Source organism: Sphaerodactylus townsendi, linkage group LG05, assembly GCF_021028975.2.
Source record: "Sphaerodactylus townsendi isolate TG3544 linkage group LG05, MPM_Stown_v2.3, whole genome shotgun sequence".
Lineage (NCBI taxonomy): Eukaryota > Metazoa > Chordata > Lepidosauria > Squamata > Sphaerodactylidae > Sphaerodactylus > Sphaerodactylus townsendi.
The window spans coordinates 132,069,504-132,096,656 of NC_059429.1; the positions used below are offsets into that span (position 1 = coordinate 132,069,504).

The 27,153-nt window shown below is 50.0% G+C and overlaps 1 protein-coding gene across 1 annotated transcript in view; it reads left to right on the forward strand.

The window, feature by feature from the left end:
• Positions 1-884: 884 nt before the first annotated feature.
• Positions 885-27,153, forward strand: part of UCKL1 (uridine-cytidine kinase 1 like 1) — a 68,627-nt gene continuing 42,358 nt past the window's right edge. The window contains exons 1-2 of the mRNA XM_048497928.1: positions 885-958; positions 13,191-13,304. Coding sequence (XP_048353885.1) covers positions 885-958; positions 13,191-13,304 — 188 coding nt within the window. The remainder of the gene's footprint in view (positions 959-13,190; positions 13,305-27,153) is intronic.

Consider the following 27,153-nt stretch of genomic DNA (forward strand, 5'->3'; position numbering starts at 1 on the left):
TTCACGCAACGTGTGATTGGTGTTTGGAATATGCTGCCACAGGAGGTGGTGATGGCCACTCACCTGGATAGCTTTAAAAAGGGCTTGGACAGATTTATGGAGGAGATCTAATTTATGGAGGAGATCCAATCTTGATCCTCATTGCAAATGCCTTAGCAGACCAGGTGCTCGGCAGCAGCAGCAGCAGAAGGCCATTGCTTTCACATCCTGCACATGAGCTCCCAAAGGCACCTGGTGGGCCACTGCGAGTAGCAGAGAGCTGGACTAGATGGACTCTGGTCTGATCCAGCTGGTTTGTTCTTATGTTCTTAACAAGAGCCACCAGACCACGGCCACACAGCCCGGAAAACCCACCACAACCAGTTGAATCCGGCCGTGAAAGCCTTCGACAACACCTGTTCGTTCCTTCCCAGCCAGGAAAGAGTGCTGAGCCTGGCGCTGCACGCCCACAGCGTCCCTTCACTCAGGACTGGAAGAGATTTCCCTCTTTTTTTGGCCACCAGCCCAGATCTCTCTCTCTCTCTCTCTGCATGCGGTCCGTCTGCAATGCCCAAGAGCTCACAATTTGCACTGTTTTGCAATGAAGGGCGGGGGGAGCCAAAGGGCATCTTTTCCCGAAGGAACATGGCCGGCCGCCGCCCGTTGCAAGAACCCAAAACCTTTCAGTTTCCTTTCCCCTGCTCCTCCTGCCCAGCCTTCCCCAGAAACTACAACTCCCAGCATGCGCAGCGCGGCAGCGCTTCCGAGGGCTTGTAGTCCGCTCGCGCGCCCAGGGGCCATTGGCGGGCGGGCCCGTGGCCTCCTCGGCGAACTACATTTCCCAGGAAGCCTCGGGGCGCGGCCGGGGCTTCTCCGGCTGCTTCGCTCCCTCTGCTGAACAGCTGATGGAGCGGCGGACAATGGCTGCAGCCGCCGATGCGGGGCGTGGGGTGAAGGAGGGCGATCTGGGGGACGACAGGTAACACTCCGGCCACCGCCCGGCTGGGGGGCGACGGGGAGACTCCTGGGGGCCACGCGGGGCTTTGTCGCGGCTCGCTGGGTAGGGGAAGGCGGGGGGAGGCAGTTGACTAGCAACGCTCGGGGCGATCAACAGGCTCGCACGGGGCTGCTCTTTGCAACGAGCCCCATGCCTCGAAGAGCTCCCCCCGAAGCGCAGGCTCAGTATTTAGAATTCAGGGGTAGACTGCTCCTGAGCGTGGAGGTTCCATTTAGCCACAACGGCTTGTCGTTCCTCGGCATTTAGCATGCAGGGATAGATTGCTCCTAAGCATGGAGGTTCCATTTAGCCGTCACGGCTTTTTATTCCTCAACACTCAGCATTTGGCAGTAAATTGCTCCCGAGCATGGACGTTCCTTTCAGGTAACAGCTTTTGTTCCTCAACGTTTGGCGTTTGGAGGTAGATTGCTCCTGAGCATGGAGGTTCCATTTGACTTGTTCTTTAGCATTTGGCATTCAGGGGTAGATTGCTCCTGAGCGTGGAGGTTTCATTTAGCCACCATGTCTCGCTGTTCCTCAAGGTTTAGCATTCAAGGGTAGATTGCTCCTGAGCAAGGAGGTTCTGTTTAGCTGTCATAGCATTTGATGCCGCGTGTTCAAGTTGTCTAGAGGTCCTTTTCAGAGGAGAACAATGATCTTAAGATTGTGGCTGTCGCTCTTACATCAGTGACCGTGGATTCCTGGCATAAAGCGCCATGATGGCTTTTGCTCCCTTGGGAGAAGTCTTGTTTGTTTCTTTAATGTACTACTGAAAATTAATATTAATGTATTAAATGGATCACATTGATTTTATATTCCAGCAGCATGGCAGCCCAGCCTAGCCTCATCTTGCTGGATCTCAGAAGCTAAGTAGTTAGTACTTGGATGGAATCCGTCCAAATAATTATTGCTATTATTATTGTTATTGCAAAGTTGTAATAACCCAGCCTGGGTAGTCCAGATCTTGGAAGCTAAGCAGGGTCAGCCCACGTTAGTACTTGGGTGGGAAACCACCAAGGAAGTCCAGGGTCATGATGCAGAGGCAGGCAATGGCAAACCACATAAGAACATAAGAAAAAGCCAGCTGGATCAGAGCAGAGTCCATCTAGTCCAGCACTCTGCTACTCGCAGTGGCCCACAAGGAGCCTTTGGGAGCTCACATGCGGGATGGGAAAGCAATGGCCTGCTGCTGCTGCTGCTGCTCCCGAGCACCTGGTCTGCTAAGGCATTTGCAATCTGAGATCAAGGAGGATCAAGATTGGGAGCCATAAATCGACTTCTCCTCCATAAATCTGCCCAAGCCCTTTTTAAAGCTATCCAGGTGAGTGGCCGTCACCACCTCCTGTGGCAGCATATTCCAAACACCAATCACACGTTGCGTGAAAAAGTGTTTCCTTTTATTAGTCCTAATTCTTCCCCCCAGCATTTTCAATGAACGCCCCCTGGTTCTAGTATTGTGAGAAAGAGAGAAAAATTTCTCTCTGTCAACATTTTCTACCCCATGCATAACTTTATAGACCACCTTCTTCTCTCCTATCTGGAGTGCCCTAAATTATGACTTAGTTGTGACTTAATGGTGGATTATTATTGTTGCTGTTTTTATTATTCTTTCCCAAAACAAACCCAAAGCTGTCAATCTGTAGAAATCAGGTTGTGTCTCCGGGGAGTTTCTCCTGGCCAGCACCAGTCATTAGAAGCATAGCCACAGAGGCCAATAAAAAAGTTGGCAACCCCCATGTGATTCTTGTCAAAGGATGATGCATTATATGAAGGCTTAGGTCATTTTTCCCTGATTTAATCAGGTAACCCCAAAATCTGATCGTGGGGAACTGGAGAAAAACTAGAGATGTGTCTCGGTAGGTTTGTTTTGGGTAGGAGAGTCTGCCCCGGTCCGTTTGGGTTAAGGGTCTCTTGATCTTATGAACAGGGCTCTGGGTTGGTTTGGAGAGCCAGTGTGGACTGTATTCTGGAGAGAACTGGGTTTGATTCCCCACTCCTCCACAAGAGTGGCGGACTCTTATCTGGTTTGTTTCCTTGCTCCTACACATGAAGCCTGCTGGGTGACCTTGGGCTAGTCACAGTTCTCTCGGAACTCTCTCAGCCCCACCTGCCTCGCAAGGTGTCTCTTGTGGGGAGGAGAAGGGAAGGAGCTTGTAAGCCGCTTTGAGTCTCCTTACCATTGAGAAAAGTGGGGTATAAATCCAAAGTTGTTATCTTTTTTTTACTTACGCCGGCATTTGATGGTCATTTGAGCGAGGGCAGGCAGGGGGACAGATTTTGGGGGGTGCTTTTTATAACCTTTTAAGTCTCTGTGAGGCTCTTCATCTCTTGGAGGAGCAGCAGCGGCGTAGGAGGTTAAGAGCTCGTGTATGTAATCTGGAGGAACCGGGTTTGATTCCCAGCTCTGCCGCCTGAGCTGTGGAGGCTTCTCTGGGGAATTCAGATTAGCCTGTGCACTCCCACACACGCCAACTGGGTGACCTTGGGCTAGTCACAGCTTCTCGGAGCTCTCTCAGCTCCACCTACCTCACAGGGTGTTTGTTGTGAGGGGGGAAGGGCAAGGAGATTGTCAGCCCCCTTGAGTCTCCTGCAGGAGAGAAAGGGGGGATATAAATCCAAACTCTTCTTCTTCTTCTTGGCTGAGGTACTGTAGTGTCATGGAATGGTCATAAATATTCCAACAGCTGAGGAGGAAGTGTTGAAAATGAAAACACTGGACGATCCGTGCAGCTGCTGTAATAATGGGGAAGATGGATCTGGTGAGGGAGAAAACCTCTCTTACGTAGGCCAGTAAGATGAGGAGGTCTTTGCCGAAGGAATGCAGAGCATCTGGGAAGCCAGAACCGTGCGCCCCGTGGTTGTATATTGCTTGTTCTTACTACGAATAAACAGTTGAAATAGGATGGGCCAGAAATCTGCATAAGCAAATTGGACTTCTCTGCAGGATTTCCCCAACGGACCTCTCATGTTTCTCTTTCAACGGCCATGATCTCATCTGCATTTATGCTCTTCTTTTTGTGTGCTCAATATGAGTTCAGTCAAAACCTTTATTGGCTCAAATCGCCTCTGCATAATGCATGGATCGGTCTGCCTCGGCCACAAGTCAACTGGCGGAACGGCCATCTCTGTTGTTCAAAAAACATCAGCCCACGTCTATCGAGCTAGCACAAAGTCAGCTTTTCATTTTCGCCGTAACACACAGCCGGGGTTAGTCTTTGGGGAGGTATAAAACCTGCCGGGACTTGATGTTTCTACCCTGTTGCATGCGTACCTGTAAAATCCCTTTTGAATGCTGCGTGCGAAGGGTTGCATGACCCCTCGTGGATTTCCCTAAATTCACCCTAAAGATATCTTGTCCTGAAACCCAAGAGCTCTGCCCGTTCCTCTTGTCCCCATGGAGGAACAAATGCATTGCTTTGTTTCCTCCCCTCTCCCACAAAACAGCATTTCCCATCCCAAACACACGCCCCCCCAATTGTAATTTGCCCCAAAGGAAGAAAGACAAATGACCAAATCCCCAGCATTTCCAGAGAGCCAGCATGGTATAGTGTTGTGGTGGCGAACCTTTGGCACTCCAGATGTTATGGACTACAATTTCCATCAGCCCCTGCTGTCTCCATTGCTGGCAGGGGAGGCTGATGAGAGAGTAACAATCCCTGTATCTGGAAGATATAAGTGCTCCTCCTACTCATGCGAATACAAGTGCAAGGGTCTGCAACCTGCAGCTCTCCAGATATTCATGGACTATAATTCCCATCAGCCCCTGCCAGCATGGCCAATTGGGTTGATGGGATTTGTAGTCCATGAACATGTATGGTCGTGTTCAGTGGTGGGATCCAAAAATTTTAGTAACAGGTTCCCATGGTGGTGGGATTCAAACTGGCGTAGCGCCAATGGGGCTGGGCGGGAGACATTCGAGGCGGGGGGGGCGGCATTCGGCGAGGGCATTCCTGGAAGCGAGGGGGCTGTGGCAAGGACGCAGCCGCTGCGCCGGTCCTTGGGTGGGAAACGAATGCGCGCAGGCTGCCACACACGCCGGTGCACCTCCTGCTAGACTGCTTCAAGTTCTGCACGCTACTGCTGAGAGGAGGGGCGTAACTAAGGCAAAAATCACGTGGCAAAATCACCAATTAGTAACCCCCTCTCGGCACACACGAATAATGAGTAACCTACTCTCGGGAACCTGTGAGAACCTGCTGGATCCCACCTCTGGTCGTGTTCCAGTAGCTTTTTCTCCTGACGTTTCGCCTGCATCTGTGGCTGGCCACGGATGCAGGCGAAACGTCAGGAGAAAATGCTACTGGAACACGGCCATACAACCTGGAAAACCCACAACACCCTATTACTCACCTTGATAAACCAACACTCAGGTTCAGTATAATAAACTTTATGTGTTTATTGAGACTTGTGGGAGGGGGGGGGTTGATTAGTTTTGAAGAGCTGCCCTGGTGTGTAACAAAGAGGAAAGGAAACGGAAGGATTTTGTCCAGAACAGGTTAAATGAGTGATTCTTTCCTCCGTCCCACCCCCACCAGAATGTTAATCTCCAAAGTGGATCAAGTTCCAGGCACGCGGAAAACAGTTCAGAAGAGAGCCAATTATTTTCCTGTGTTTCCAGCCCGACCTTTCATTCGGAGGAGTCCAGAGCAGTTGTCTTAGCCTCACAACGACCCTGCGAAGTGGGCAGGGTGGTATATATTACAAAGCGCCCAAAGAAGAACCGAATGTGCTAAGGAGTGCAGTGTGTGTGTGTGTGTGTGTGTGTGTAATCTGTGGCGTTAATGAGCCTGCATTCCAGGCAAAGGTCCAAATCCCAGCTGCCCCCCCTCCCCGGGGACATTCATCCCCCCCCCAACCCCCCACCTTAGCAACAATGCATTGCAGTTTGAACGGTGGGAAAAGTTGTACAGCAACAGGAGCATTTCCCGTACTCAGAGGCCGTACTCCGATTCTGTGTAGTAAACAGCCTATTGATGATGGGATGGGAGAAGTTTCTTTTTTAAAAATTTTAAATTGTATAGAATATATATGTAGCAGCTACTTGCTGGGTGACCTTAGATCAGTGGCCTACCTCACAGGTATTGTCGAAGGCTTTCACGGCCAGATTCAGCTGGCTGTGGTGGGTTTTCCGGGCTGTGTGGCCGTGGTCTGGTAGATCTTGTCCCTAACGTTTGGCCTGCATCTGTGGCTGGCGTCTTCAGAGGTGTATCGCATACACCTCAGAAGACGCCAGCCACAGATGCAGGCCAAACGTTAGGGACAAGATCTACCAGACCACGGCCACACAGCCCGGAAAACCCACAACCAGCTACCTCGCAGGGTTGTTGTGAAGATAAGGTGGGTCAAAGGCAACAGGCAGTTTGGGTAGCAAAGAGCACTTCCTTCTCGCCCTCTGGAGAACTGAGTGGTGCACTCTCTTCCCCCAAAACTACGGAGGGGCTGTAGATACTTTAAATGGTGAATTTTTGCTGAGATGATAATCCCGTATCTGGATGTAGGAATGCACATGATTTGGATCCCCTTCCAAATAAAGTCTGGTTGCCAATCTCCAGGTAGGGCCTAGATATCTCCCAGAATGACAACTGGTCTCCATAAAGACATGGTTTCCATAATGGAAATGGCCATTTTGGATCGTGGGACTCTGTGGCATTACCTCCCCAGGTTCCGAACCCTAAATCTACAGGAATCTCACAAACCGGAGTTGCCAATTTGCCAACCCTAAAACAAAGAAACTCCACGCATGTAGACATTTGGACCTCAGGGCAAAATCTTGCACACTAGCTTTCTCCCTGATTTTGTGCTGTTGTGTTTTTTTTTTGGTACAGGAGAAAGATTGGGTTTTGTGTGCCCTGAACTTGTCTTCTGGGGGTTCAGCCCAGACATTTAATGAGAACTAGCCACCTCTCTAGACCAGTGATGGCAGACCTTTTCGAGACAGAGTGCCCAAATTGCAACCCCAAACCCACTTATTTATCACAAAGTGCCAACACGGCAATTTAACCTGAATACTGAGGTTTTAGTTTAGAAAGAACGGTTGGCTCCAAGGCGTGCGTTACTCAGGAGTAAGCTTGGTGGTAGTCGGTGGCTTTGCTTTGGAGCAACCGTGCAACTCTTCCAACGGGTGAATCACGATCCTAGGAGGGTTTACTCAGAAGCAAGCCCCATTGCCAGCAACCGAGCTTACTCCCAGGTAAAGGATCGCGCTTTAGTTCTTCGCATGAAAATCAGTGGGGGTTAACAGCGCTTAACAGGGTATTTATTCTGCTTCCCCAAAACTAGATCTTAGGTTTAATGCTAATAATCGAGCCCAGTGGCCCAGGCCAGCCTAGATGTGGCGGGTGGGGGAGCACTCTGTTTGCGAGTGCCCACAGAGAGGGCTCTGAGTGCCACCTCTGGCACCCGTGCCATAGGTTCGCCACCACTGCTCTAGACCAGGGGTAGGGAACCTGCGGCTCTCCAGATGTTCAGGAACTACAATTCCCATCAGCCCCAGTCAGCATGGCCACATGGCCATGCTGGCAGGGGCTGATGGGAATTGTAGTTCCTGAACATCTGGAGAGCCGCAGGTTCCCTACCCCTGCTCTAGACCATAAGCCTTCAAAATTACAGCCTCGGTTTGTTTTCAAAAGCCGGCCCTCCTTTTCTCCCATTCTAGCCGGACAGCTAGCTTGTTCGTTTCTCCCTTATCAGGGCTGGCGTTTCCTTCTTATCAGGCTACTGTGAGTCTGCATTTTTTGTACAGGAACCGAAAGTAAGCGGGTTTTTTGCTGCAGAAAAGGCCTGTGGTGTTTATTTGCAATTTCGGACGGCTGCCGGGGGGGGGTTTTGGCCACAAGAGGGCAGCGGAACCATCCTGTTGTGCTGAAGGAAAGAAGCGAGGGACGGTCATAAACTCTATACAGGGGAAGATAGAGACGGAGGGACCGTGAAAATGTTGCAGCCTTCCTGTTGAATCTGGCAAAACAGTTTTGTCCAGCGGGACTCCAGAAAAGTGACTGTGGAGTCTGTCATTCTATAAGTGTCAGGACTGTTGGGCTAAGAAAGGCGGGGCCAGACCCAAGATCCCCCTGCAAGCTTTGTGGCAGGGCGGGGATTCGAACTCGAGTCTCTCGAATCCCAGTCCAGCCCTCTCGCAACTCGATGCCGATTCTCAACCATTTGCGTTGAGATTTCTTCGGTGGTGGCTACAATAGGATTCTTGTAGTGGCTTGTAGTGGCTACCATAGGATTATTGTAGTAGTTGTAGTGGCTACAATAGGATTATTGTAGTGGCTACAATAGGATTATTGTAGTGGCTACAATAGGATCTGGGAGACCCAGTTTTCAGTCCCGACTCTCGCTGTGGAAACTTGCTGCATGACCATGGGCCGGTTGTAGACTCTTAGTCTAGCCTACCTCAAAGGGTTGGTGTGAGGGTAAAATGGAGGAGAGGATAATTACGGTAGCCACTTTGAGGACAAAAGCAGGGTATAAACGAAGCAAATAATTAAAACAACAGGCTGTCTCCTTTCTGTTTTTCAGTGACTTCGTCATGTTGGGTTTCTGTTTTGTTTCATTGGATAGTTTTGCTTTTCTGCTTTTTACTGTTATACTCTGTCTCATAGAACAGTCGGTTGAGGTGCAGCGGTCAAGAAAATTGTATGCTTCCACAATAGAATCTAGTCCCGAACAAATATGAGAATTATTCTTTTTTTACGGACTTCCTTTGTCAAAAACCATTATTTTTGGGCATTACTGAACATAGCGCTTTTATACTGAATCTTTTATAGTTCATTGAATGACTTGTTATCAAACTTTCAAGCGGGCAAGGACGCAAGCGGAGCATTCTACAACAAAGGAGGGCTGGCATGTTGAGTTCTGTGGCGGAGGGATATGCAGTCTGCTAACATCTTTTTGCGAGAGAGAATACAGTGTCCCTTTTCAAATTCTGTCAAATTCTATCTCATAGGCTCATTCCGCACATGCAGAATAATGCACTTTCAAACTGCTTTCGGTGCTCGTTGAAGCTGTGCGGAATAGCAAGATCCACTTGCAAACAGTTGCAAAAGTGGTTTGAAAACGCATCATTTTGCGTGTGCGGAAGGGGCTATACGGAGCTAGGGAAAAACTGTCACTGAGTGGTTTGTGTTGTGTACTCTTTTAGATGCAATTTGTACAATATATTACAAGGATTCTATTCTGCATTGGTTAGTCCTCACCTGAAATATTGTGTCCAGTTCTGGGCACCACAATTCAAGAAGGGCATTGACAAGCTGGAACAGATCCATAGGAGGGCAACCAAAATGCTCAAAGGTCTGGAATCCATGCCCTATAAAGAGAGACTTACGGAGCTGGGTATGTTCAGTTTGGCACAGAGAAGGTTAAGGGGCGATATGATAGCCCTGTTTAGATATTTGAAGGGATGTCGTGTTGGCGAGGGAGCAAGCTTGTTTTCTGTGGCTCCAGAGACTAGGACCAGGAGTCATGGGTTCAAGGTGAAGGAAAAGAGATTCCACCTAAACATCAGGAAAAACTTCCTGACCGTCAGGGCTGATTGAAAGTGGAATGCACTACCTCGGAGTGTGGTGGAGTCTTCTCCTTTGGAGGTTTTTAAAGAGAGGTTGGATGGCCATCTGTCAGGATTGTGTATTCCTGCATTGCAGCCAGAGGTGGGATCCAGCAGGTTTTCACAGGTTCCCGAGAGTAGGTTACTAATTATTTGTGTGTGCCGAGAGGGGGTTACTAATGGGTGATTTTGCCACGTGATTTTTGCCTTAGTTACGCCCCTCCTCTCAGCAGTAGCGCGCAGAACTTGAAGCAGTCTAGCAGGAGGTGCCCAGGCGTGCGTGGCAGCCTGCGCCTGCGTGCATTCGTTTCCTGCCCAAGGACCGGCGCAGCGGCTGCGTCCTTGCCACAGCCCCGTCCAGGAATGCCCCGCCCCCGGAATGCCCGGCCACGCCCCCATTGTGCCCCGCCCAGCCCCATTGGCGCTACGCCACAGTTTGAATCCCACCACCATGGGAACCTGTTACTAAAATTTTTGGATCCCACCACTGATTGCAGGGGGTTGGACTTGATGGCCTTTCTGTTCTCTTCCAACTCTATGATTCTAAGGCATGTCATAGAGAAAAGACCTAGGAGCTACTCCTGGCTTCGAGGGAGGGCTCAACCCAATGTCCACCCGGCTGATTTCTCAAACCTCGGCTGTGTATCAGCGATCCAATAACTTTTCAGTCTTGCTTGCCACGAGCATCTGCTCGTTGGCCCTCGTCCAGTCCAACACCCATTGCCAAATATCTGCCGTCTCATCCAATTCCACTGGAAAGGAGAAATAGGATTGGGTGCTAAGCAGCGTGCTGGCAACGCTTTGCTTCAAATCTTTTGGTGACCTCGGTCTCCGGAGCAAGATGCCCACGGTAGTTGTCGATTACGGGGAACAAAAGAGAACCTACTACACCGAAACAAAGGCGGGAATACAAGAATGCAGACTATATTGTGTCTCATGTGAAACACAAAACACTAATATGTATACCACCACCACCCCCCAAAAAAGTGCATGAAGTAGTGAAGTAGTTTAACACACCACACACAGAAAATTCCATATTACAACAATAAGGAACAGAATCACAGGTAGGCGAACTGGTTATAAGTCCCAAAGGATTCCGTGTGATAGCAAAGTACTGTCCCATAGAACAGGATCCCTCTGACTTTATTCATTGTTGTATGGAATTTTCTGTAGTTGATGTGTGACTAATTCACTTGTTCGTGCCCTTTTTGGGGACGTGTGTGTCATGCACGTTTGTGTTTTGCGTTTCGCATTAAGCGCCCCTCTTATGTTTCCGTAATCTTCAGATTATTCAAGATCATATGGAAACCCTGCCGTGCTGTTTTTATAAGGCGCTGTCTCTTTCTCCCCCTCCCTTTCTCTCTTTGGGTCTTCTGGGTATCCAGTGTTTGCATCAGAGTTTGTTTTCCATAACAAGCTTGGGTCATAAGATTGTATAACTTACCTCCAGAGGCCAACATGCCATGGACTTGCTGAGTAGGTAGAAGCACGGAGCGAGTTGGAGAAGGAAACTATTCTTAGTTGGCTCGGGGGGGGGGGGGGGGGCCGAAGTCTCTTGGCTTCAGAGTGTTGTGGGTTTTCCGAGTTGTATGGCCATGTTCCAGTAGTGTTTTCCCCTTTCAGGAGAAAACCCACAACACTCTAGTGGTTCCGGCCGTGAAGGCCTTCGACAATCTCCTGGCTTTCCTGGAACAGACTCCTGCAAGGAGGAGGAGGAGGAGGAGGAGGAGGAGGAGTTTGGATTTATATCTCTCCTTTCTCTCCTGCAGGAGACTCAAAGGGGCTGACAATCTCCTTGCCCTTCCCCCCTCCCAACAAACACCCTGTGTGGTGGGTGGGGCTGAGAGAGCTCCGAGAAGCTGTGACTAGCCCAAGGTCACCCAGCTGGCGTGTGTGGGAGTGCCCAGGCCAACCTGAATTCCCCAGAGAAGCCTCCAGGCAACAGAGAAGGGAATCAAACCCGGTTTCTCCAGATTAGAATGCACCTGCTCTTAACCTCCTACGCCACTGCTGCAAGCCCTCAGCGTCTCCTGCTCATGACCTCTTGCTTGGCAGCGGGAGATGTAGCGTCTCCTGCTCATGACCTCTTGCTTGGCAGCGGGAGAATCTCAGGTTAGGGCAGTGGTTCTCAACTTTCCTAATGCTGCGACCGTTTAATACAGTTCCTCATGTTGTGGTGACCCCCAACCCTAACATTTATCCATTTTACAGATGAAGAACACTGATGCAGAGTGTCTTAGGCAACCCCTGTGAAAGTGTTCGTTCGACCCCCCCAAAGGGGTCGCGACCCACAGGTTGAGAACCGCTGGGTTAGTGGGATCACAGGGAGACCTAGGGCCGTGGTGGCGAGCCTTTGGCACTCCAGATGTTATGGACTACAATTCCCATCAGCCCCTGCCAGCCCGCCCAATTGGCCATGCTGGCAGGGACTGATGGGAATTGTAGTCCATAACATCTGGAGTGCCAAAGGTTCGCCACCATTGACCTAGGGCCACCCACCACAGTGACTGCGAGTGAAACATGTCCCCCTTGGTGCTACGCCACTGTCGGAAAGCCAGTTCTGGCGATCCTGGTTTTTAATCATATTTATTCTCTTTCGACTCCTTGGCAATCCCCCCTCCCATCTTCCTAAAGAATGTGGGAAAACTGATGTGTGAAAGGCTTTGTTTTGGGGAAGGAGCGTCCCAAGGCCAAAGTGATAGCCTCCTACTGGGCTGCGCTCACGGCCTCCATCCCTCCCTCCTCCATTCCGGAGCCCCACCAGGGACAGCCTAGTTATCTTTAAAAAGAGCTTGGACAGATTTATGGAGGAGAAGTCGATCTATGGCTCCCAATCTTGATCCTCCTTGATCTCAGTTTGCAAATGCCTTAGCAGACCAGGTGCTCAGGAGCAGAGCAGCAGAAGGCCATTGCTTTCACATCCTGCATGTGAGCTCCCAAAGGCACCTGGTGGGACACTGCGAGTAGCAGAGTGCTGGACTAGATGGACTCTGGTCTGATCCAACAGGCTAGTTCTTATGTTCTTATGTTCTTATCTATATTGCAAAGTGCATAGAAAACAGAAGAAGAGGAAGAGGAAGAAGAGGAGGAGGAGGAGTTTGGATTTATATCCCCCCTTTCTCTCCTGAAAGGAGACTCGAGGTGGTTTACAATTTCCTTGCCCTTCCCCGCCCCCACAGCAAACACCCTGTGAGGTGGGTGGGGCCGAGAGAGCTCCGAAGAACTGTGACCAGCCCAAGGTCACCCAGCTGGCGTGTGTTGGAGTGCCCAAGCTAATCTGGTTCACCAGATAAGCCTCCACAGCTCAAGTGGCAGAGCGGGGAATCAAACCCGGTTCCTCCAGATTAGAATGCACCTGTTCTTAACCACTACGCCACTGCTGCTCTCATTAGAGACCCAGTAACACCCCCTTCATCCCAGATGTGTCCCTCGGCATCTTTTTGTCTGTGGGCAGGAGGGGTCAGGCGCCACTCCTGACTCTGGGCAGGCCTGTGGCTTAACTGGGGGAGCATCTACTTTGCATGCCAAAGGGTCATAGGTTCGATTCCCGCCTCTTCTGTTTCTCCTTACCAATAGGAGGACTTTTAGGGGTGGCTTTGCATAGCTGGGGAGGGGGGTGCCCATTGGCAGGGCGGAGAATGCCCTGAGCGCCCGTTCTTGTTTCTCCAGCAAACCCAGGACCCCTCCTGAATGTCAGAGGCAGCTGAGGGTGGCCTCTTGCCAGCCGGAGGGACCGCTCCGAGCCGGCTCCTCGCTTTCCAAAGTCGGTGCTATTAATATCAGGTAATGAACATAATCTCCGGGTTAAGCTCCCCTCTTAAGCGTGTTGACTACTCTGGCGTTTTGCGGTCGCTTCTCTTTTTCCCCCCCTTTCCCTCGGCCATCGCGCGGCACGCCAACCTTTCGGGCTCTCCGAAGCCCCTGTTGCGCCCCTGGTTGTCCCCGAGAGCCCCGCAAATAACGGGGACAACTCACCTCGGGTGTTTGCATGGAAGCTATAGTGGGACCCCCTCAGGCAAAGTTGACACACATGAGATAAATTTGCCCTGAGCAAAGCCCGCCTGAAGTCTTTCCAGTTACGTGCCAGCCCCTTCTTCAACTGGGTGGGGGAGATGAACAGATCCCCCCTCTGTTTGGGGGTCCGGATCTCCGGTTGTTGGAGCCTCGGCGCTGAAGGCAGGTGAGTTTTTGCCAGCGGCTTTTCTTTCCTCTTTTTTCTTCTTTCTGAATGTGAATTCGGGCCTCCTCTGTCTACCCCAGCCCCCCAGATGGGTGAAGGTTTCAAAAGCGGTGAGAGTAGCAATTGCCCGCTTTCGTGGCGTGGGTGAAGAGAGTTTACTTTGGGGATCAGGCTGGGTCGTGCCAGGCCAGAGGGCAGGATCCTGCATTAACCGAGAGACACTGCATCCTCTAAATGTGTGGGTTTTGCCAACATGGGGGCAGGGGGAGTGCATGGGGGTGCAGAGACAGGAGAGGAATTGGTGCAGCCCCGGATACTCTTCCAGTGTCCTCCTGTCTCATAGATTTTAGCTGAGTCGGTCCCTTTCGTGACTTGTTCGGTGTTTGCCTACAAGAATGCAACTTGTCCAGCGATGGTGGAAAATACCACCAAGTCACACCCAGCTTTTGAAGACCTGGTAGGGCATTCAAGGCAAGAGGTGGTGAACAGCAGTGGCGTAATGTCCACTGGGCAATGTGGGCAGCTGCCCAGGGCCCAGGAATTTTCCGGGGCATGCTCCTGCGTTTTTATTTTTTGGGTGTTGTTTCACATTTCGGGGGCTGCCTCTTTGAGGGTCCATACCTTTGGAGCCCCTGAACCAAACTTTGCCAGACTTGGAGGGTGTCATCAGGACAGTCTCCTGAAGATCCCCGGAAAGCTTCGTGACAGTGCCTTCAGAAATGTGCACCCCACAGGCTGCGTCAGAAATTCCCCATTGACATCAATGGAAAAAAATCAATGCAGAAGTAAGATTCTCGGGCAAATTTCTGGGGGTGCCTGTCAGTGGTGCAATTGTTAAGCTATCAGCACCAAAATTTCAGGGGATCTTCAGGAGACTGTCCTGATGACAGGTTTGGTGCAGTTTGGTTCTGGGGGGGGCAAAGTTATGGATCCTCAAAGGTGCAGCCCCCATCTCCTTAGGTCCCATTGGAAACAATGGGGGATAGGAGCTACCCCTTTGGGGATCCATAACTTTGGACCCCCTGAACCAAACTGCACCAAACTTGGGAGGTATCATCAGGATAGTCTCCTGATTATATTCCTAAACTTTGGTGCGGATATCTCTAAAAATGCGCTCCCTGCAGGCCAAAACGCAAAAACACAAAAAATAAAAACGCATCCAAGAATCTCAGATATTACCGCAAGTTCAGATTGCACAGAGTTCGGAGGGGCACGCTCAGGCCCTTGGCCCTCCAAGTGCCTCCAAATCAGCTCATCTCGGCCCGATCTGTGGATCGGACTAAGGCGAACTGCCAAACCTTGCTGCTTGAGTGGCAGAGGCTTATCTGATAAACCAGATGTGTTTCCGCACTCCAATATTCTGGATGGGTGACCTTGGGTTAGTCACAGTTCTCTCTGAACTCTCTCAGCCCCACCTACTTCACAAGGTGTCTGTTGTGGGGAGAGGAAAGGAAAGGAGCTTGTAAGCCACCTTGAGTCTCCTTACAGGAGATACAGGTGGGGTAGAAATCCTAACTCCTCCTCCTCCTCCTCCTCCTCCTCCTCCTCCTTCTTCAGTTCCAATTGTTTTTTTGCAATCTATTTTCCCTGTTCCTTCGCCTTCCCCAGTTCTGGTGCTTGTCTCATGCCAAGGAGAGTATGTCTCAATGGTCAGAGCACTATTTGCTGTCCCTGGCGTCCCCTCATGAAAATCACCTGCTGTATCTTGGATTATTAGCCAGGTGTGGGTCTTACAACGAGGGATAAATGATGCAGTTTGTTCTGAAGCCGGTTTATCAAGAATTCATTGCTGGGGCTTCCTAACTATAGTAGCATAAATAGATGGAGTTTTAAGAAGCTTGGACAGTTTAACATTTTTTTCATTTTCATTTTAACCTTTAATGGCATATAAGACAGTTTAACATGTATTCTCAACTGCTTTACATCATACCAGCAGGTTCTCACAGGTTCCCGAGAGTAGGTTACTAATTATTTGTGTGTGCCGAGAGGGGGTTACTAATGGATGATTTTGCCACGTGATTTTTGCCTTAGTTACGCCCCTCCTCTCAGCAGTAGCGCGCAGAACTTGAAGCAGTCTAGCAGGAGGTGCACCGGCGTGCGTGGCAGCCTGCGCCTGCGTGCATTCGTTTCCCGCCCAAGGACCAGCGCAGCGGCTGCGTCCTTGCCACAGCCCCGCCCAGGAATGCCTGGCCACGCCCCGTCATGCCCCGCCCAGCCCCATTGGCGCTACGCCACAGTTTGAATCCCACCACCAGGGGAACCTGTTACTAAAATTTTTGGATCCCACCACTGCATACACATGTAGACCAGTATTATATTGCTGAGAAGCGAAGGGCCAAGGAAGAAGGAGAGTCGCATACTGAACACTGCCCAATGAATGTAGGGCTGGTGTGAGATTCGAACGCAGGACTGCTTGGCTGATAGCTTGCACTCTGCCCTGTGTTCTCTATCGATGTATGCAGCCTCTGGAACATGCAGGAAATAAATCTCATATGGTTAGGAGAAGCCAATAAAAAGTCTGCATGTTTACACTACAGACGAATAAATTATGACTTTGCATGCAAGGGAATCTGGGATTTGTATGCAAGGGAATCTGGGAATTGTAGTTCAGAGCTGGGAACCTCTTACTGAACATCTACAGGAAGAATCTCTGCAGGGGGAAGCCACAACCATTAAATCAGTTTGTTGTTGGTATAATTTTGCAGTAGAACCATGACATTCTTGCTCTTATTTTTTAAATATACCAGAGCAGGGGTCTGCAACTTGCGGCTCTCCAATTGGCCATGCTGGCAGGGGCTGATGGGGATTGTAGTCCACGAACATCTGGAGAGCCGCAGGTTGCAGGCTCCTGTACCAGAGGTTCTTGGGATATTCATGGCCGGTGCCTGATAGCAGCATGCACATGTGTGAACTGGGAGCGTGGAAACCACAGACTTTGTTTCGGCGCCTGCGCAAGAATGCTTGGTGCAGTGGTTAAGAGCAGGTGGATCCTAATCTAAAGAACCGGGTTTGATTCCCCACTCCTCCACCTGAGTGACAGAGACTTACCTGGTGCACCAGATGTGTTTCTGCACTCCTCCATTCCTGCTGGGTGACCTTGGGACAGTCACAGTTCTCTCAGAACTCTCTCGGCCCCACCTGCCCCACAAGGTGTGGGGAGAGGGAGGAAAAGGAGCTTGTAAGCTGCGGGAGAGAAAAGTGAGGTATAAATCTAAACTCCTCCTCCTCTTCCTCCTCCTCCTCCTCCTACATTTCACCCTGCTGGAAAATTATACAGCTTCTGTGCCAGCACACAATTCTCTTGTATGTACTGTAGTGAGATCTTAAATGCAGAACTAGCTAAACAACAGCTTTGTAGCCCTTCAAATATGGGTTCCTGTGAGGGGCCCCGGCATTTGTTTTGGACTCCCTTGAAGACTTGAGTTTTCAGGGTAGCAGATGCAGACCGTAACCATGTTTATTTGTGGCTGTTTCTCATGCCAGTGTTTGTTTGTTTGTTTGTTTGTTTTGGGGGGGGGGTAGCCAACAGAAGAACCCCTGCCCGAGGACGGTCCCAGGTACAGATTCCGGTATCTGCAGTTAAAAAGAACCAAAGTAATTACACCAATGCGTACCTATAATCGCTAAATGAGTAATATATCAACCAACAATAAATTGGGATACAATTCTATCTTGGTTCTCTCGGTAACAACTCAAAATATTATTAATATCGCTCAACAGGAAAGCATGTAGGCTGTTTGGCTATAAAATCTCCAGATTTGGTTTTTATTTCAGTGATTCTTTTGCAAGCCGTTATAATTCACGTGAGGTTTTTTCTTTCTCCTCTAGGCGTAAATCCATAGATATAGATTTGTAGTCTGTAGAGATTGGCAAAAGGATCCATTATGCCTCTCATAATGGATCCTGATGCCAATGTCTACAGTTAAAGGACTATATTAAGAAGGGCCTTTTGGAGTGAAAATTGGGCAATATTAACTTGAAGAAAATAGGCTTACTCCTAGAGGAGAAAGAAAAACAAGTAATCTCCCATTTTCTCCACTGCAGTGAATAGTAACCCTTCTCAGGTTAGGTCAGTTTGATTTAATGGTCAATTCCTCCCCATCTCCCAGGGAACCTTGAGAAGTAAACCGTGGGACCTCGGTTTTCGTCGTCCTCACTTTTCGTTTGTTTCGGTTTTCGTTGATTGCCTGGGCGAAAAAGTTGACTCGGTTTTTCATCGATCGCCTCGGTTTTCGTCGATTTCCGTCACCTGCTGTCACTCAAAACCACATCAATAGAGAGAGACCCAGAAGTGCAAGATAGGTGGCCCTGTGGCAGTGATGGATCCAGGTCTGAGAATCACTGATTTTGCACGACGAAGTAATTTCCCTGTATTTGTGCATTGACCAGTTTCATCTTGCATTGCCTGACCATTAGCACTTGACCGCCACCCAGATCAGATCATTCATTTCAGACAGGGATGAACTTTTTGACTGCAAAGTCAGCTCTCTGCTACTATTTCCTTTTCAACCAAAAGAACTAAGTGGAACTGTAACTTCATCCGCCAGGGGCTGGGCGGTCTTCGTTTTAGAATCCTCTGCCTGGTCCTAGTGCCTGCCTAACTAGAACTACAAGCCATAAGAACATAAGAACATAATAACAAGCCAGCTGGATCAGACCAGAGTCCATCTAGTCCAGCTCTCTGCTACTCGCAGTGGCCCACCAGGTGCCTTTGGGAGCTCACAGGCAGGAGGTGAAAGCAATGGCCTTCTGCTGCTGCTGCTGCTCCTGAGCACCTGGTCTGCTAAGGCATTTGCAATCTCAGATCAAAGAGGATCAAGATTGGTAGCCATAAATCGACTTCTCCTCCATAAATCTGTCCAAGCCCCTTTGAAAGCTATCCAGGTTAGTAGCCATCACCACCTCCTGTGACAGCATATTCCAAACACCAATCACACCAAAGCCACGGGCCTTCTTTTTGTGAATTACGATCACTACCTATGGCGAGGCCCCCTCCTGCTATGAATTATAGCAGGGTTCCCTCATAATTTGGGGCCTGTGGCATTCTGACATATGGTGCACTCTAGAGCAGAGTTACTCCAGTCTAAGCTCATTCAAGTCAGTGGGTTTAGACTGGAGTAATTCTGTTCTGGATTGCACTGGTAATGTGGTGGCTACCCCAAAAAAAATGGCTGCCGCAGCTTATCTTCAGACACACAGTGAAGACCTTTGGGGTGCAGACGCTGCTGCCGAAGCAAAGTTTAAGAAAAAATCCATATAAACCAGGGATGGCGAACCTTTTCGAGACCGAGTGCCCAAACTGCAACCCAAAACCCACATAGTTATCGGAAAGTGCCGACGCGGCAATTTAACCTGAATAATGAGGTTTTAGTACAGAAAAAACGGTTGGCTCCGAGGTGCACGTTACTCAGGAGTAAGCTTGGTGAAGCAACCATGCAACGCTTCGAATGGGTGAATCGCGACCCTAGGAGGGTTTACTCAGAAGCAAGCCCCATTGCCAGCAACCAAGTTTACTTCCAGGTAAAGGATCTATGCCCAGGCCAGCCTAGATGTGTGTGTGGGGGGGTGATTTTCCACCCCCCACATGATGAATTCTGGGCGCGTGAGCCCACAGAGAGGGTTCTGAGCAGCAGTGGCGTAGTGGCTAAGAGCAGGTGCACTCTGATCTGGGGGAACCGGGTTTGATTCCCTGCTCTACCGTCTGAGCTGTGGAGGCTTATCTGGGGAATTCAGATTAGCCTGTGCACTCCCACACATGCCAGCTGGGTGACCTTGGGCTAGTCACAGCTTCTCGGAGCTCTCTCAGCCCCACCCACCTCACAGGGTGTTTGTTGTGAGGGGGAAAGGGAAGGAGATTGTAAGCCCCTTTGAGTCTCCTTACAGGAGAGAAAGGGGGGATATAAATACAAACTCTTCTTCTGAGTACCACCTCTGACACCCGTGCCATAGGTTCGCCACCACTGGTATAGACAACCCAATCTCTGTTGGCCAATCAGAAGTCTTGCTGGGCAAAAGTCTTACATTGCCCCCCCCCCCCATTACTTCGGGAAAAAATCGCTTGGCGGACACCACGTTGGGGAACCCTGACTTTTAGCCTGAATATGATCAGTGTCAACTTAAAAAGAAGAGAAATGGAGGAGGAGTTTGGATTTATATCTCCTTTTCTCTCTTGTAAGGAGACTCAAAGCGACTTACAATCTCCTTTCCCTTCCCTCCCCCCTCCCCCACAATAACCACCCTGTGAGGTGGGTGGGGCTGAGAGAGCTCCGAAGAGATCTCACTAGCCCAAGATCACCCAGCTGGCATGTGTTGGAGTGCACAACCTAATCTGGTTCCCCCGGATAAGTCTCCGCAGCTCAAGTGGCAGAGCGGGGGATCAAACCCAGTTCTCCAGATTAGAGTGCACCTTGTTACCCAGCTTGACAGTTGTGGACTTATTTTTAGGGAATCTCCACCAGCTGCTAAGAGTGTAACAGCGCACAAACATCTTTAAAGTAGCGATGCGGGAAATAATTCGGCTTGGCAATGTGAGAGGCAGGCTGGGAGGGGATCTTTTTAGACTATGTGTACCGGAAACGGCTTGAAACGTATCTGCAGAGATTAAGGCAGGGGATGAAGGCCATGGTAACAACCTGCTCTTAACTACTACACCACGCTGGCTCTCTAAAGCAAAAAACTAAGTTTGCAAAGCTGTGCAGAAATGACCCTGACCGGCTTGGGTGGTGTTTGAAATGGACACATTTGGGGGTCTGGGAGCATTGGCTGGTCTGCAGACAACTAGTTCTGCTAACCATTCCGGAAACGAAGCATGTGGGTTTTTTCCTCAGCTGCCTTCTATATCTCTGTGTGTTTGGGTGGGGGATGGGGTTGGTAAGCTCTGCTGTGCCCCCCTGGTGAGATGATCCCTTTAATTTCCGTGGGCAGAGTGCCCATCGAAGCTGCAGCTTGGCTTCCGAAGCAGGTTTGGAAAGGTCACAGGCCGCCCTCTCTTTCGGCCATCTGTGTGACTTCCTTGGGTTTCGAGCGCTTGGCAGGGCCGTGCCCCCATTAAACGTCCAAGGGCCCTCCCCCCCAGATGGGCTCTCTTTCCCATTTGGAGCAGGTTGTCAAGGCCTGGAGTTGACCGAGCACAGAGTGAATTAATCCTTAGCGATTGGAGTGTTGTGGGTTTTCTGGGTTGCATGGCCGTGTTCCAGTAACATTCTCTCCTGACGTTTTGCCTGCATCCGTGGCTGGCATCTTCAGAGGCTCTGATGGTAGTAAAGCAAGTGGAGTATATATCCCTGTGGAATGTCCAGGGTGGGAGAAAGAACCATTTGCGTTGGTTAACAAGTGTAAAGGGTGCGGTTAGCAAGTGTGATTTGCATATGTTGAGTGGAATCCTCCCATCACTAAACGATCACTAGTGATTGTTTCAGAGGGTATGCTGGGGATCATTAGGAAAGGAATTGAGAATAAAACTGCAAGGATTGTCATGCCCTTATATAAAGCCGTGGTGCGACCGCACTTGGAGTCCTGTGTCCAGTTCTGGTCGCCACATCTCAAAAAGGATATCGAGGAGATAGAAAAAGTGCAGAGAAGGGCAACGAGGATGATTGAGGGACTGGAGCACCTTCCCTATGAGGAGAGGCTGTGGCGTTTGGGACTTAATTTGGAGAGGAGGCGGCTCAGGGGGGATATGATGGAAGTCTATAAAATTATGCATGGGATAGAAAATGTTGACAGGAAGAAATTTTTCTCTCTTTCTCACAATACTAGAACCAGGGGGCATTCACTGAAAATGCTGGGGGGAAGAATTAGGACTAATAAAAAGAAACACTTCTTCATGCAACGTGTGATTGGTGTTTGGAATATGCTGCCACAGGAGGTGGTGATGGCCACTAACCTGGATAGCTTTAAAAGGGGCTTGGACAGATTTATGGAGGAGAAGTCGATTTATGGCTACCAATCTTGATCCTCTTTGATCTGAGATTGCAAGTGCCTTAACAGACCAGGTGCTCAGGAGCAACAGCCGCAGAAGGCCATTGCTTTGACATCCTGCATGTGAGCTCCCAAAGGCACCTGGTGGGCCACTGTGAGTAGCAGAGAGCTGGACTAGATAGACTCTGGTCTGATCCAGCTGGCTTGTTCTTATGTTCTTATGTTCTTAGGGTATCAATGTTAAGTAAGAGCCAGAGTTGGACACCCTGATACAAACCTCTCAACATGCTATAAAACTCTCAACCTGCTCACAAAAAAACTACAATTCCCAAGATTCTTTGAAAAAGACAGCAACATCAGCAAATGTGCCCACACTTGCAAGCATCAATTCCACACATTCCCTCCTGGGAACGGAGACCACCCTCCGATCCTGAAAGGGGGCCGCTGTTTCTTCGCAAATCCTGAGCAGGGAAATTGGATTCACAATACAAGAAGAATGAGTACGGCGTGGTATAATCACCCCAAACAGGAAACCCACAGTGCCCTAGCCGCCAATTATTAACACAAGTCAACCTAGAATACAACTTTAATAAAGTGTAAAGGTGCAAGTAAGTGCAACAGCTGTACTTCCTATATTAAAGTACAACAAAGAACCAACCATGATGGTACCGATATTAATAAACTTGTCGTAGAAACACAACCGGGAGGGTAATAAATGCACACGTCGTGTGTTTGAAGCACCAAATGCAGACTGTCCCTCTTGTTAGAAAATATTTTCTCAGACAGGCACTGGAACTCAAATCAGACGATCGTCAGTAGTAGTATTCCAAAAAAACCCCTGCGTGTTAACTGTCAATCCTTCAAGCAAACTTTGCAGATGTCCGTTGGTCGGTTTCACATTCTGCTGTAGCGCTTTCTTGGTGAAATTGACACAAATACACTGAATATCCTAGCCCCGTGGTGGCGAACCTTTGGCACTCCAGATGTTATGGACTACAATTCCCATCAGCCCCTGCCAACATGGCCAATTGTAGGGGCTGATGGGAATTGTAGTCTGTAACATCTGGAGTGCCAAAGGTTCGCCACCATGGACCTAGCCTATAATTGTCGAAGGGATGGAATGTCCGACAACGAACTCTCCACCAATCGGCAACGGACTCTCCACCAATCGGACTCACTTTGTGAGTCCTGCTCGCCCATTGGTGGGCAATATTCCATTCACCACCACCACCACCCCCGCCACAGGCTCAGGACCTGATAAGTGGGAAGCATTGTGTCGGGAATAACAGGATGGGGGGCTGGTATGGCCTCAGTAAAGCCCATTGCTGGGGGAAATGCTTGCTCACCCCCTTCCTCCTTTTGGTAGGGCCCATTGCCTCTTCCCCTTCAATGGGCTTTGCTGCTAGTTTAGAATAAAGAAGAAGAAGAGTTTGGATTTATATCCCCCCTTTCTCTCCTGCAGGAGACTCAAAGGGGCTTACAAACTCCTTTCCCTTCCCCCCTCATAACAAACACCCTGTGAGGTGGGTGGGGCTGAGAGAGCTCCGAGAAGCTGTGACTAGCCCAAGGTCACCCAGCTGGCGTGTGTGGGAGCGTACAGGCTAATCTGAATTCCCCAGATAAGCCTCCACAGCTCAGGCGGCAGAGCTGGGAATCAAACCCGGTTCCTCCAGATTAGATACACGAGCTCTTAACCTCCTACGCCACTGCTGCTCCCTCCCCAAACCCCGCCTTATATTTGAAGGGCTACAAAGCTGTTGTTTAGCTAGTTCTGCATTTAAGATCTCACTACAGTACATACAAGAGAATTGTGTGCCGGCACAGAGGCTGTATAATTTTCCAGCCGGGTAAAAAGTAGAAGGAGGAGGAGGAGGAAGAGGAGGAGTTTAGATTTATACCTCACTTTTCTCTCCCGCAGCTTACAAGCTCCTTTTCCTTCCTCTCCCCACACCTTGTGGGGCAGGTGGGGCTGAGAGAGTTCTGAGAGAACTGTGACTGGCCCAAGATCACCCAGCAGGAATGTAGGAGTGCAGAAACACATCTGGTGCACCAGATAAGTCTCTGCCACTCAGGCGGCAGAGCTGGGAATCAAACCCGGTTCCTCCAGATTAGATACACGAGCTCTTAACCTCCTACGCCACTGCACAGGACGCAACCCACAATAAGTAGCTTTTTCAGGAAAACCTTCCTCGGTGTTCACACCTGTTCGGCCAGATTAGCTGCCGGACAAAACTGTAGAATGGCCCTCTGCCATTGCGGCCCTGGTTCACACTTGGGACAGGAGACTGCCGAGGAAGGCAGGTTGCCGCGCAGAGGAAATCATCAGCTGCTAACCTCTGTTTATCTCACCTGACCGGGACGCTATCAGATCTCAGAAGCTAAGCGGAGTCGGCCTGGTTTGGTATTTGCAAGGGAGACCGTCAACAAAGTCCGGAGTTGCTACGCAGAGGCAGGGAAATGGCAAACCACCTCTGAACGTGCCTTGCCTTGAAAACCCCTACAGGGGTCTCCGTTAGTTAGTTGCGAGCTAGCAACCCTTTACAGAGGCACAGCTCTGTTTGCATGGTGATCACAAACACATCTGCAAACCGGGAGGCAGCGTGTCCCGAAACTGGGAAATAAGAGGAAGGGGGGGGGGGTTGGGGTGGCCTTGCGGAGGCCGGCTATAAATAAGCTGATCTGTCCCATCCTTGGCACGCAGGCCTGGAGCCCTGCCGGGCAGCTTATGTCGCTGGCCAGAGGCCCTCGGGCGGTGCTGTGTTTCTACCACGTGGTTGCCAAACATGAAAAGGCCTCTTTGCGGGGGCTTATCTCCTCTATTCCCTGCACTGCGCTGGGAGCGATGGCAGAGAGGCTGCTTAGCTGACCTTCGCTGAAACGCTGGAGATGTATAAATATCCAGCTTCCTTTGCGATGGTTGGGGAGGGGCACCGTAGCCCGTGTTGCCCAAACTGCTGCTAGCATTCAGATTGCGAATCTTTAAATGCCTGCAAGCGGATATGCAGGGTGTATATAAATATCTGTTTGCCGGCCACGTGGTTTCCTTTGCAGGTTTCTGTGGTGTTGCCCCGTGGGGCAGGAGTCTCACAATACTAGAACCGGGGGGCATTCACTGAAAATGCTGGGGGGGAAGAATTAGGACTAATAAAAGGAAACACTTCTTCACGCAACGTGTGATTGGGGTTTGGAATATGCTGCCACAGGAGGTGGTGATGGCCACTAACCTGGATAGCTTTAAAAAGGGCTTGGACAGATTTATGGAGGAGAAGTCGATCTATGGCTACCCATCTTGATCCTCCTTGATCTGAGATTGCAAATGCCTTAGCAGACCAGGTGCTCGGGAGCAGCAGCAGCAGAAGGCCATTGCTTTCACCTCCTGCACGTGAGCTCCCAAAGGCACCTGGTGGGCCACTGCGAGTAGCAGAGCGCTGGACTAGATGGACTCTGGTCTGATCCAGCAGGCTAGTTCGTAATGTTCTTATGAGGGCTATTGATGCCCAGTCTGGTTTCTCCAGGCCTGTGGTTTGTTCACTTTGAATCCACTTTACCAGCTTCTGTGGGTATCAAAGGATTCTTAATCCTCAAGTAAAAAACCAGGGCATGAAAACAGCACGCCTGGCAAAACAACTTTATTTATATAGAGGAGGAGGAGGAGGAGGAGGAGGAGGAGATTGAATTTATACTCCATCTTTCTCTCCTGTAAGAAGACTCAAAGGGGCTGACAAACTCCTTTCCCTCCTCCCTCACAACAAACACCCTGTGAGGTGGGTGGGGCCGAGAGAGCTCCCAAGAACTGTGACTCGCCCAAGGTCACCCAGCTGGCGTTTGTTGCAGTGCACTAGCTAATCCGGTTCACCAGATAAGCCTCCACAGCTCAAGTGGCAGAGCGGGGAACCAAACCCGGTTCTCCGGATTAGAGTGCACCTGCTTTTAACCGCAGCGCCACTCTGGCTCTCTGTAGGCATATAGGCATATGTAAGATGGCTGGACCATCCAGTCTCAGGAGCTAAGCAGGGTCTGCCACGCTTTGTGCTTGGATGGGCCTCCGCTTGGCATGCAGAAGGTCCCAGGTTCAATGCCTGGCATCTCCCGTTAAAAAAAAAAGACCAGGCGGTTAATGATATGATAAATCCTCTGCCTGAGGTTTTGAAGAGCGGCTGCCAGGCTGAGTTGACAAGACTCGAAGGGCCAGTGGTCTGATCTAAGGGACCTTGAGAGCCAGCGTGGTGTAGAGGTTAAGAGCAGGTGGGTTCTAATCTGGAACATAAGAACATAAGAACAAGCCAGCTGGATCAGACCAGAGTCCACCTAGTCCAGCTCTCTTCTACTCGCAGTGGCCCACCAGGTGCCTTTGGGAGCTCACGTGCAGGATGGGAAAGCAATGGCCTTCTGCTGCTGCTGCTCCTGAGCACCTGGTCTGTTAAGGCATTTGCAAGCTCAGATCGAGGAGGATCAAGATTGGGAGCCATAGATTGACTTCTCCTCCATAAATCTGTCCAAGCCCTTTTTAAAGCTATCCAGGTGAGTGGCCATCACCACCTCCTGTGGCAGCATATTCCAAACACCAATCACACGTTGCGTGAAGAATTGTTTCCTTTTATTAGTCCTAATTCTTCCCCCCAGCATTTTCAATGAATGCCCCCTGGTTCTAGCATTGTGAGAAAGAGAGAGAAATTTCTCTCTGTCAACATTTTCTATCCCATGCATAATTTTTTAGACTTCAATCATAATTTTATAGACTTCAATCTCCTCTCCAAGAGTCCAACCGGGTTTGATTCCCCACTCTTCCACTTGATTGGCAGAGGCTTATCGGGTGAACCAGATGTCTTTCCACACTCCTACATTCTCGCTGGGTGGCCTTGGGCTAGTCACAGTTCTCTCTGACCTCTCTCAGCCCCACCCACCTCACTGGGTGTTTGGTGGGAGAGGGGGAGAAGGGAAAAGAGCTTGTAAGCCCCTTTGAGTCTCCTTACAGGAGAGAAAGGTGGGGTATAAATCCAAACTCCTCCTCCTCTTCTTCTTCTTCATTGGAGAGGGACTGGGCCTCAGAAAATCTCAGGGTCAGTCAGCCCCGGCGATCAATGGGATGGTGGACATCCCAGCCCGATTTCTCTCACATACCCTGATGTAGTAATCACTGAGCAAAGTTACGCCTCTTCTCACTCTCGTGGTATCGCTACCCGTACTTTAATTTCTATGGATCTGTCAGTAGCCTTTTAGTGTTTACGCAACAATGTTTTATGTATTATGCTTATAGTGTATTTGTTTGTTTGTTTTTACTCGGGTCAATAATTAATTAGTAAATGAATTAATAAGTGGGAGGGGGGGAATTATTCAATCCTTGGCATCTAGGCAGCAGGTGATGGAACAGACTTGTGGCCCAAGACCCTGGAGAGGTGCTGCCCACAAACAGGGGTGTACTCAGTGGTGGGATCCAAAATTTTTAGTAACGGGTTCCCTCGCCAGCCCCCCCTCAGCAAAGGAGGCAGAGGCGTACCTAGGCAAACCTGAGCCCTGGGCAAAACCTGAGTT